Source organism: Xenopus tropicalis, chromosome 1 (genome assembly GCF_000004195.4).
Source record: "Xenopus tropicalis strain Nigerian chromosome 1, UCB_Xtro_10.0, whole genome shotgun sequence".
Taxonomy (NCBI): Eukaryota; Metazoa; Chordata; class Amphibia; order Anura; family Pipidae; genus Xenopus; species Xenopus tropicalis.
This window is the reverse complement of record NC_030677.2, coordinates 9,653,136-9,665,903: the sequence shown is the minus strand read 5'-3', so window position 1 is coordinate 9,665,903 and position 12,768 is coordinate 9,653,136. Positions and strand designations below refer to the sequence as shown.

The 12,768-nt window shown below is 42.5% G+C and overlaps 1 protein-coding gene and 1 gene segment (V, D, J or C); one reads left to right on the top strand and one right to left on the bottom strand.

The window, feature by feature from the left end:
- The first annotated feature begins 363 nt into the window (after positions 1 to 363).
- On the top strand, positions 364 to 935 carry LOC105945703. The segment is given in 2 exon segments: positions 364 to 457; positions 547 to 935. Coding segments are annotated over 2 exon segments (357 nt in total).
- A 522-nt stretch (positions 936 to 1,457) lies between these two features.
- On the bottom strand, positions 1,458 to 4,993 carry LOC108645664 (nicotinamide N-methyltransferase). Its single transcript, XM_018090893.2, has 3 exons — positions 3,896 to 4,993; positions 2,750 to 2,957; positions 1,458 to 2,322 (listed from the first exon to the last, which is right to left on the bottom strand). Exons 1-3 carry the CDS (start codon positions 4,044 to 4,046, stop codon positions 1,893 to 1,895), a joined length of 789 nt encoding a protein of 262 aa, XP_017946382.2. The 5' UTR covers positions 4,047 to 4,993; the 3' UTR covers positions 1,458 to 1,892.
- Between the last annotated feature and the right edge of the window lie 7,775 nt (positions 4,994 to 12,768).

Below are 12,768 nucleotides of genomic sequence, written 5' to 3'. Positions count from 1 at the left end.
TGGTAAATTCAGCCATAGCAACCAGATAGCTAATGAAATTTCAAACTGGAGAGCTGATGAACAACCATTTAAAAAATGCAAAAACTGCAAATAATAAAAAATGAAGACCAACTGCAAATTTTCTCGAGTGCTCTCCACATCATACTAAAAATTAATTCAAATGTGAAAAGCCTCTAAGGGGGGCCCTGCAGTTCTGCACTTACTCAGATGAGCCCCCCCCCCTGCTGTCAGTGAGCTGCAGACGTGGGAAGGGAGGGTGGGGGCTCCGCACATTGTTACTTAATAACTCCATATGATTTGCATACAGTGTACATGTCCCTCTGTGCTTGTGGGGGGGGGGGATATAAATGTGAGTGAGTGCAGGCAGGGGCTCAGGGATCTGTATCAGCCCTGTGTGCAGTGATCACTATGGTGTCCCACAGCTGCTGGCTGCCTCTACTCATGCTCTGGCTTCCCGGTGAGCACATTCACTATACACATAATAATAAGGGGCATTTTATATAAATATGTATTGATAATAGATTTCATATCTGTTTGTGTCCTCAGGTTCCTATGGGCAGATTGTGCTGACTCAGTCCCCAGATTATGTCTCTGTGTCACCGGGAGAAACTGTCACCTTCACATGTAAAGCCAGTAGCGACATTTATAGGTACATAGCCTGGTACCAACAGAAATCAGGGCAGGCACCAAAGCTGCTGATCTATGGGGCAAGTACCCGACACACAGGGACCCCAGAGCGGATCAGCGGCAGCGGTTCTGGAACTGATTTCACCCTTACAATCAGCAGAATGGAAGCAGAAGATGCAGCAGATTATTACTGCTATCAGTATAGGAGCTACCCACTCACACAGTGATACAGAGCTGAACAAAAACCTTCCTCCTTTAGAAACATCTGTTCATACTGAACAGAATCACAGAATTTAAACAGAGGAAGGGAAAGGGGACTTGACTTGCACCCAAATACAATTAATATTTCTCCTGGAGAAGCTGCTACTAAGGGTGCAGTGAAACTATAATTCACAATCTCAAAAAGGACTCAAATGAACTCAAAGTTTGAGAAGATCAGCTGATCCTTTCAGAATTCATTTATTGTGGCTCTCAATTTAATGAGATTTTAAAGTGACTTTATATTTATTTAAACGGAGTAGCACCTTTTTCTCTTCCATTGGAATAAATATTTAAACACAATATTTAATTAATGTTTGTTTATTCTAAAGTAGAAGTGTATATACAGTGTAAGACTGTCAGCTGAATTAAAGGGGAAGGAATGCCTGCGCGCCTCTACACCCACACCACCCAGAAATACAGTGAGGCATCTTATTTATTTTTTAAAGTATCCATTTGAAGTCAATGGGAGTTTTTTCCATGTTGTTCCATTTGCACAACACACTTACCCATGGAATGCCATGCATCTCCTCCTATTGAATGTAGGCTTTCCGCCTCCCAGAGATGCAACTGCCAGTCAGTTCCCACCACTAAATGGAACCCCATAATCCCTGTAGGGCCGGGGATCGCTCCATAGGGACTGAGTGTAGGAATTATGTAGCGCCGGTACCACTATGTATAAAACATTGCTTTGCTGCTTGTAAAATTTCATTATCTCCAGATTTGCCCAATCTCTTCATGCCAACTCTACCATCTTATGGGCACCTTTAGTTCCATAGGCTTGTGACTCAGGCCCCATATCCAGGTATCACTATTTCTCTATCAGTCTTTATACAGTAAGCGCCAACATGAAAGATGTTTTGGTGAAAATTGCATTTTATTGAAGGTTTTTTTATTTATACATTTTTTTAATTTCTAAATAAAAGAATATGGAACCCACCTGGGCACCTTTAAAGGCTGGTTTCTGGGTTTCTGGGTTCAGTTTCTATGTAACCCAGGATTTCCCTCTATCTTTCCCTTACTTTGCGGGCTATGATACACACAATCTTCTCATAATTAGTTGTTTGCTTCTCAGCGTTCCTCCCCACTGCACTATAGAATACAATAGAGTAACCTTCACCCTCTAGAGTCTTCCTTAAGAACTCTTCCCCAATGGGTAAGATGTGATACTTGTGGCCCCCGACAATGAAAAAGGATCCCTGGATATCTCCAATTAAGACCAGGTGACCTCCTAATTTTAGCAAAGCTGACACTTTCTTGAAATTGTTCCAGTAGGAAGTTTCATCTTGGCTAATGGTCTCCAGGATCCATGCTGTGAGGAGACAGTCTGCCTTTGGAACCGTCCTTTCATCAACCAGGTTTTCTGCTAAAACATCACATTTCAGTAGGTGTTTTATTCTTCTTTTTAGCTGTTCTTCTTTATGTGTCCAAACAGAACTAAAATACAGAATAAACATTATTTTAATTTTTTTTCTTATGGTGGTTGGCCTCCTGTCTGCTTGCACCCACATACCCTCTGCTGTTACTGAAGCCTTTACCCTTACTTACTTACTTTTTGCTTCCACTGTGTCTACAACTTTGCTGGAACTGACTGCCCCTAGTTCTAGCCGGGTAACCATCACAACAGATAAGTTAATTTACAGATGCAGCCAAGATCCTTTACCACGTTATGTCTCTTCCAGTTAACACCGGGAATAAAAATATACCAAAAATCACCACCAGGTGGCACTTGGTCTATGACATTTTATATTATATTTTGCTTATCTTTGCTCTCTAGCACCATCTAGAGGCAGGATTTAACACTCAAATAATGGTGTCTGGACGTAGTGAGACAAAATGTGAAACTTGCTGGCTGCATCTGTACCTGTTTCCTTCCAGTTCCGCCATGAACTCGACTGCATGAGACCAGTCACAGGCACCCGGATCAGATGTTCTCCATTTGTCCAGTTCTTTGATGCAGTCATCGTTAAATTTTAAGACTATGATTTCTCTGAAGGGCTCAAAAACTGGGAAGAGGGGAAAAATGAGGGGTCCAATACTGACGTCAATCAAGCTTTCACCTTTGATATAACCTAAACAAACAAAGGGGTTTGCTGTGATTACTTTGCAGCAAAATTAGGGAAATGAAACTAAATTTACATTCTACTTCCTGGGCCCAATGAGAAAACCGAAACAAACCAACAGCCTCCCGTGAATCCTCTGTAGGATGAGCTGCTCTGTATCTAATGATAACAGATGTAACGAGGAAGGAAGCGGTTTATTTATACAGAGGCTTCTCAGTGACCTACTGATTTGTTTGGCTTTGCTCATTGGGACCCAAAAGCAAAATATGACTTTTTTTCTTTCCTTTGAATAAACCGTCCAATTTCAGTTGAGATATATGTGGGGCAAAATTGGTAACTTTTGGGTTAAATGGATTTATCTAGAACTCATATGGATGAAGTGGGGGACTCAGTATTCTGATGCCTGGGGGGGAGGAAGAGATGCTGACAAACTATAATTGTGTGATCCATGGAGCACTGGTCAAGGGGACTGTAAATAACCTTTTTTGCTACCAAATCCTTTCATATTTGTCAAGATTGGATTTCTTTGGTATAAAATATTTAAACACAAAATAGAAAATTAAAAAAATAGACAAAAAGTATGTTCAGCACAAGCCTTTTTCATGAAACTATTGTTATAAAATGGGGTATACTGCCCCTTTAACAGTACTCGGTGGAGTTGGGGTGGCTACCAATAGAAGGCTTTACATTAGAGAACATATAAATATATATGGATATCTAGCAGTTACTCTCTCCTACATCTTCATTACCCTCCATCTATGGCAGGACTGTACCTTTATTAGTTCCTGTACAAATTGCCCTTACTGAAGGAACAGTTATGCTATAAACTATACTGTATCTTGTCATAATGCTCTCCTGAAATCTCTTTTTATCTCTTGAAATCTCGATTTTGTATTTAGGAAAGAACTAAATACTCAATTATATTTAATAAAGATTGTCAAACGTACCTGAAGCAAATTCCGTATACAGAGTTCTCAGCGGGTATTTCACAGCTTGTTCTAGGAACAAACTATCTGCTTGGGGAGAAAAGAAATTGTTAGTGAAATCTCTTGTGTCAAACTGGTGCAGATGATAGAACTTAGTAGGGTTTGGCTCCATTATTCTTAACTGGGAGATGTTAGATTAAAAGAAGGAGGTTGGTGTCGAATTTGGGTTTTATAGTAAGATGCAAATCAGATGAATTAATATCCATATTGCATGGACTCTGTCACCTGAAGAAGATTTATGATCATTAGTGAATCACATGATGGGTTGGATTGGGATGCCTTCTGGTGGAACAGGATATTCCCTTAGCTGGATTTGTTGTTTTGTCTAGAAAGTGTGAAAAGTAATATTCCTGTTTAGCATCACAAATATGAGGAGGGAAGCCAACACTATTGCCTACTATATTCAGTATTACTGGCCAGTGCAAGGCGCTGATAATCACATATATCCCCTATCGAGCCTATGGAGTCTGAAAACTCAATAAAATGATAAGCCAAGGCAAAGGGACGTTTTTTCCCCATTTCTTTTAAAAAATTTCCTTTTTGTTCTTTCATTTGTTTTATGTTTTCTTCTGAATAATAAGGTTTGGGAGTTTGTTTTGTTATACACGTAAATAATAAGATCTAGTATTTCATGACAACAGTTGTAAAAACTACGATGTATCTAGAACTGTTTTGCTTGGCTTTATACTCAAAACTGAGGGATAATGAAGAACCTTATTGGGGGGATAGGAAACTGAACACTTTTGGAAAATGAATGAAAATGTATTGAAACAAAAAAGAATGATATGCCATAAGGGAAGGAAGCTGTAGATATGGGGGATAGTGGGAGGGACAATATCTGGCCTTCAGGCCGTGCCTACAAAAGAATGATTCCTTGTCATCTAAGCGGTAATTCTTTTGCCATCACAGTATTCTCCAATAGGCAGGGAGGGGGAATTCTCTCAGAGTCCCTCTGCATATGGTTTCATATTGTAGCGCTCAGCGCTGGGTAATTGCTTCCCTGGCGGCACTGAGATCTCAGCAGTGTTGGGAAGGGGAGGCTGGAACCCAATCTTATGCCTCAGCGCCTTTATCTATTTTTGGCAAATCCGAATAGGGGCTGACAAGATAAAAACTCATAAATTTTGATATTCCCTTAAGGATTTAAGAAGTTTGATTGTTGCTAAGTATTTCAAGTGGATACTGGATGGAAGGAGAGTGTGGGCTTTGGAAGTGATTCAGAGGCTACTAACATGGCACTGTGAAACACCAACTGGAAAGGCTGGAAAATTCCATCAGGAGAGGAACACATTGGGATGTTTATAAACCCCACATGTTCCAGTTGTTGAACCAGGGGACAAATAATTGGATTTGGGCCACAGAGAAAATTTGGCAAAAATCCCCACATTTGACAAAGATCCATCAGTCTGTGCCCATCTTAACTTGGAGATTTCCGTGTCGCCGTTGCTATTTTGTGTTAAATTGGTGATGAGTAAATTGCGGTGTTTCATTCCACATAAAAGTTCAGAAAACCACAGAGAATGTAATGACTACAACTGTTTGTGGTGGGCTTTTTTCCAGCAAGACAGACCATACGGCACAACTCTAGCGCGGTTTCATGGACAATTCATTGCTGGTACCATTACATGCCCCGGCCGGGTATAAACTGCTTGTTGTACACTCGGGATCCTGTTTCACATGTGAATATCCTGGGATTATATAAAAGCCCTCAGGGATAATATGTTCAGCATCAAAATGTACATAAAATACAACATGAAACTTTTTTGGTTTATAGCACCTCATGGCACTGACCGGCCGTGGGTCTCTCACCCAGCAGCTGCTATTGGTTCATTATACAGTATATGTGCCATGATTGTTCATTACCCATAATACTTTTAGGAACCTGGATATATGAGTGCCAGCAAGCGTTACACAGATGTCAGCTCTGTAAAACCTCCCAGAATCCCAATTATATAGTAAGGAAATCCTACTGTAGTCCAGCAACAGCGCTTCATTGATTAGTGCTGGGCAGCACAGTTTAATTAAGTTTTCAGTCAGTAGAATTCTCATTGGTGAATTGGTTTCCATGTGTAATTATGTTTTCATCAACTTCTATAGAGAACTAGGGGGCGCAGTGGGACAGCTTTATGGTTGGGTTTAGTTCTCCTTTACAGTAGGTGCAAAAAACTCCGAAAACGTGAGTGTAAAAAAAAATCTTGGGAGTTTATATGAAAGTAAATGGGAATTGTCCTAGGCAAAGTCAAGCCATATTTTCAATTTGAGAGTTTCAAATTTTTGAGCACTTTTCGAGTTCATAAATTCAAAACTTTGAGGTATTCTTGAAGCGGTTAATGATTCCATTTCAGGGGTTAATGAGATGTGGGGAATCAGGCGACTGATTTGGGGCACTTGCTTGTTTATTTAGGCCCAGGCATGCCCCATAGCAAACACACTGCAATAAGTTCATTAATGACTTACGGGAGGGATTATAAGTAATGTATCAGTGTTTGCAGATGGCACAGAACGCTGCAGCCCAGTCAGTTCTACCCAGGATGGGGCACCTTGCAGTAAGGTTTGGGCAAACTGGCAATCTGGGCGGCTAAGTGGCAGATGGGATTTAACGTGGATAAATGTAAGGTCATGCACCTGGGGGGTAACAATCTGCCCCCACTTATACCCTTAATGGGACTGCACTGGGCAAATCCATAATGGAGAAGGAGCTGGGAGTCCTTGTAGATAATAAACTTGGCTGTAGCAAGCAATGCCAGGCAGCAGCTGCAAGGGCAAACAGGGGTTTGAGCTGTATTAAATGGGGTATAGATTCACGGGAGGGGGGTTATTCTTCCCTTTTACAGAGCGCTGGTAAGGCCCCATCTAGAATATGCTGTTCAGTTTTGGTCTCCAGTCTCCAGAAACTTTTTGAGAACCAACTAAAAGTGTTTATCCACTTATTTATCATCTGAAAAAAAATGTACGGTTTATAGCTTTATAGTTTATCATATTGACTTTGGGGTTGCAGCGACGCCAGCGGAAAAGGGACTTGGCCAGTTTTACCTGCATGGAATTCAATTGGTTGGGTTCCATAATGCAATCTGATACCTACAGTAGAACCCGATTTTCCATCCTTGGATTTTACGTTTCCCACAAACAGTCCCACAAGCAGCATCTTTATTCCCAGATTTTATATCTGCCCAGAATTTACAGTGGGTTCTACTGTACTACAAGTTATTGATTCTGTATCCGAGGGGAATGGAGAGAACATACAAACTGAAATGAATGAAATGGGAATATTATGTTGTGGCAAAGGGCCAAATCCAAGAGCCCAAGTAATCTTGTATGTATGGTTTAGCAGCCATTCATGGAACCTGCTGTAATATCCCTTGTGTAACCCAGACACTTTCATTCCTTATGTGACTTTGCATACACAAACTGTGGGTGAGTTGCCTGTAGATATAAGGGGCTATAAATGTTCTATTTCCTATGTGACTCAGTCTCAGGGATCTGCCCCTGCACTGCTCCTACTGTCAGTATGGGGAGATACTTACTGCTTGGCCTCTGCGCTCTCTTCTCTCTCTCTCTTACAGGTACTTATAGCAGCACTCACATACACACATTTGCCCACTGCTTTACAGCTATATAGACTTACTGTGTATTTATTATCCCCAGGTTCCTATGGGCAGATTGTGCTGACTCAGTCCCCAGATTATGTCTCTGTGTCACCGGGAGAAACTGTCACCTTCACATGTAAAGCCAGTAGCAGTGTTGGCAGCTATTTAGCCTGGTACCAACAGAAATCAGGGCAGGCACCAAAGCTGCTGATCTATGGGGCAAGTACCCGACACACAGGGACCCCAGAGCGGATCAGCGGCAGCGGTTCTGGAACTGATTTCACCCTTACAATCAGCAGAATGGAAGCAGAAGATGCAGGAGATTATTACTGTCAGCAGGGTAGCAGCTGGCCACTCACACAGTGATACAGAGCTGAACAAAAACCTTCCCCTTTATGAAGATCTGTGAATACAAGAAACTGACAGTCAGCGCCTCACTGGCTTCAGTTCCGTTGGGTGCCGGTCCCACCAGTAAAGTGATGCAAATGCTCTTCAAGCTGTTGGAACACGGCTGTATGTCAAACTAAATCACCATCATAATAATATTTCCTGAAAACCTTCTGAAGCAAATGTTTGAAGCTCCCAGTTTTAGTGCTGAGTCGGCACTTACCTCCTTAGTGAATTATCTGAATCAGCAACTTCTATCCCAGTTACAGCCCCAGGGGGTACAAACTCCATAGCCTTTTCTGGGCATATTTGTCAGATATGAGGAAGGTAAACTCTTTGTCATAAACCAACTGAGCCAAATCCCTTATTTCCTGCCTGTAAGTTTCACCCACCGGCTCTAATGAGGGAGGTACCATTTCCCAATGAGTAGAATTAAGCGCATTACGTGAGAGCCCCATGAACTTACCCCTTCACTTTCTACTATGGCCTCCGAGAGAGGGAACTGTCAGGGTATCACTGAGCAAGCACTCATTGGGGTAAATAGTAACACTGAGACAGGGAGAGCAGTGATGGGCTTGTGTGTGAGTGTTGGAAAGAGACAGAGTAGGATGAATGAGAGTTTCCCTTTACTTACACTTTTGTGTCTTTACTTTGACCCATTGGGGAATTCCCCCATACCTCTAATTGCTGGGTTTCCTTGCTTTTATGGGTGCAATCCCCTAGCCTGACTGGGGAACAGCAAAGCTTTCATGTACTGAACAGGAGGAATGAAAATAGCAATGAGATCTTTTGTGTTGTAAAGCCGGGAATATTTGTTCATTTAGAGCAGCGCTGCCCAACTTATTACATGTAGTGGGCCAGTTATTTCCCATATAGCATGTTTGAGGGCCAGAATACATTACAATGATGATATTATACAGTAAAGTCTATGGAGCCTTTGAGTAAACTGGGGGCCATATAAATCCTTTGGAGGGCCACATCCGGCCAATGGGCCTCCACTTGGACAGCCCTGATTTAGAGGCTGTTGCCTAATGGCCCCTATAGAGAGGTCAGTATCAGATCATGTGTTCAGCTTCTTCTTGGCCAATAGAGACAGAGAGGGGAGAGCCAGGAAGAAGTAGAGGCTGCAGTAGTCTATGCAGATAGGGTGAGGGCTTGGGTGAGTTTGTTTAACCATAGTTTAAGACGTAAAGAGAGATCCTGACATGCTGTGACTGGGGGTATGAGCTAAAGTATTGCACTAGGCCCCTATAGCACGTTCTGCCCCAGGATTAGAGAAACACTAAAAGATAGATATACTGTAAGCCGGGAGAATTGCTGGATTCCCAAACCTGAGTCTGCACCAATGTCCTGCCTCCTGAAGAGTTATAAATTAGAGAGAAATAGAAATTTTAATTTCAGTGATTATAAGGACCTGGGAAACTGGGGGATTTACTCCCCCTAATGAAGTACATCAGTACCGAGCAGAACATCTATGGGCTAAACTGTGGGCACCTGATACGGCTACAGATATTTATACAGACTTGTTACCCAGATATAGTCTTAGAGACATAAAATAGATTTTATTGGAGTTCCCTACAGCTCTCCTGGTATTCCCCAACCAAAATCCAGGGATAATTCCTTGTTCAGTTCCAGGAATCCCCACCATGGGCAGAAGGGACGGCTGAGACCAACAGGGGGGGCCCATTAGCCTCCCCCCAATCTTCCTTACTCCCCTACTGAACATTACCCCATCTATCTGTTGGGGGCCTGTTGGGGGGGTAGAGGAGTAATAGGAGGAATTTCCAAATTGAGCAGTGATTCTTATCCTGCCAGGTATAGAAATGTGCCATAGCCCTCTCTATACCCCCCTTTATAGGCATATAAAATCATGGTCAGAAATAGCCCCTCCTACAGGTATGGGATCTGTTATATGGAATGCTTGGGAACTGGGGATTTCTGGATAATGAATCTTACCATTTAGTGGATCGCCATAACTTATAAACATTTAAACATGAATTAAACATAATAGGACATGGATGTGTGCAGCTTAGTTCCCATTAAGTACAAGGTGCTGTTTTATTATTACAGAGTAAATGGAAATCATTAAAAAAAGATTTGCTTCAAATAAAAGTTAAAAATGAAGTAGAAAAAAAAGTTATAAGAAGTAAGAGATGTGGAGTCTTCAGCTCCTTGTGCCCCCCAGAAATGAACTGCTCGGGGCTTGTTATTATAAAGAATGTTCTATTTAGTATGGATAGACTTTACTCATGGGAGTTCATTGAGCCTAAACCTTTCCCTATAAAAGGAAATGAAGGAAATGCAGCCATTACATTGCAGCGCCCAACCCAACCCAAAAGGCAAAGTCATTTAGTAGTTACAGTAATCCCATCTCTTTTCTTCATGTAAGATCCCACTCTAAATATCCCTTGTGTAACCCAGACACTTTCATTCCTTATGTGACTTTGCATACACAAACTGTGGGTGAGTTGCCTGTAGATATAAGGGGCTATAAATGTTCTATTTCCTATGTGACTCAGTCTCAGGGATCTGCCCCTGCACTGCTCCTACTGTCAGTATGGGGAGATACTTACTGCTTGGCCTCTGCGCTCTCTTCTCTCTCTCTCTTACAGGTACTTATAGCAGCACTCACATACACACATTTGCCCACTGCTTTACAGCTATATAGACTTACTGTGTATTTATTATCCTCAGGTTCCTATGGGCAGATTGTGCTGACTCAGTCCCCAGATTATGTCTCTGTGTCACCGGGAGAAACTGTCACCCTCACATGTAAAGCCAGTAGCAGCCTCGTAGTTGGCTCTTATAACTGGTTAGCCTGGTACCAACAGAAATCAGGGCAGGCACCAAAGCCGCTGATCTATTGGGTAAGTACCCGACACACAGGGACCCCAGAGCGGATCAGCGGCAGCGGTTCTGGAACTGATTTCACCCTTACAATCAGCAGAATGGAAGCAGAAGATGCAGGAGATTATTACTGTCAGTATCATTACAGTTCCCCACACACACAGTGATACAGAGCTGAACAAAAACCCCCCTGTTACTGTGCCAGGGAGTTATTTGCAGGATATAAAGCTACAGAGCGGGGCAGGATATTCTCAGTAGGGGGGGGCACAGGGGTAACTGAGCTCTGTGTATATATAGGTATAAATCCTACTTACACACATAGAAAGGACACTCACAGCTAAATAAAAAGATGCGGCGTTTCCCATACACCCTATCAATACAATTGTTTAGGCTCCGTGAGCTCCCACTTTCCTTGTTTTTAATACAGAACTCAGTGAGGCTCTTTTATTATCAGTAAATGCCCCGACAGATGCAACACTGTGTGAGGCCCAAACACAATACAGAAAGAGAGCGCGTATATGATGGAGTGTCAGTGACTCTGCCGGTGTCGGTGTTAGTTACAGGGTTTGAAAACTGGGAAAAAATCTTTCATAAAGTTTAAAAAATACTGAATCAAGACCAATTAAAGAATAGGACACTGTATAATATACTAAAAGGTGAGTAAAACTGTGGATTCCCCACTGGGTCACTGCCCCACTGACGCCATTGTTGGGGCCAAGGCTATTGTTCTTTTTAGCTTGGTTAATACTGAGATGAGCGCTACTAACCTGCCACTGATTAGCCCTATGGCAGAGGGATAGTTACATTGGCCAAATAAGCTTTTCCTACCTATCATTACCCTTATAAAGGGCCTATGCCTTTGGCTCCCCCTGTGGGCCAGTAACTGTAAGTGGCGCCCAGCCAACAGCCGACCTACTGTCCAACATATGAAATACAATGAACTATGTGCAAAAGCATTTCCCCCCCGTACAGGAGCTGTTATGCTCATACTGATATAAGAATACTGACAGGGAGAGGCCCAGCACAGTGTCCATATTGTATGAATGGCGCATGACAGTGCATATATGTCCTGCAGGGGGCAGTAGCTCCAGGGTCCCACAGGCAGGTTGGGCCAACTGGCACCGCTGACTTGTTCCTATTGGATCGGACGCTAATGCCATTATTAATTCTGTGAGGCAGAAGTGATGCCGCTCTTACACAAACACATGGGCATCGCATCTGTCGTTTAATCCCACACTCCTCCTTGTTACAGTTAGAGCTGCTTTATTATTTTATTATGGCTCAAAGGGAAAACATGTAAAAGGGACATATTTACTGCTATATATTCCAGTTTGGGGAGATTTTTTTATCGGTCACTTTATATGACATAAAGTAAGTATTCATTCTGTGGTGGGGATTTTGGCTATTGGGGAGGGGCACAGGGCCTGGATCCACACTATGAATGTGGGGGGGTTAGTCCCATTGGTGTAAGTGGGGCCCATCGGTATTCCCATTCCCCGGAATCGAAGGCCTTTTCATTGTCCAGGGAGACAATATTCCTGTTTCCACCATTGTCATGTTTAATGGATACGTTTGTAAAAAGTCTCCGGATATGAGTGTCGGTTGAGCTTCCAGGCATAAAGCCTGTCGGGTCGGGGGGTATTAGGCCTGTAATGTGCTCAGTCAGCCTAGTGGCACTTTGGCTAGAATTTTGCCATTTACATTTATAAAGATACAGGTGTATAGGAAGAGCACAGCAATGGATCCTTTCCTGGTGTGAGTATAAGGAATATTAATGTTTCTCTCACTGACCGTGGGGGAGGGTTCCCTTTTAGTTTCCCATTATAGAGTTGGGCTCGTGTATTCTCTTGTATCTGTAATTAGGTTTTCAGTAAGTAGAACCAGAGAACTAAGGCACACACTGGGACAGTTTCATGATTGGGTTTAGTTCCCCTTTAAGATGGTTACTCAGCAGTTATGGGGAATGGGGCCCCTAGTGGCAGGGGGCAGGGGATGCATGGCCATACTGTATTG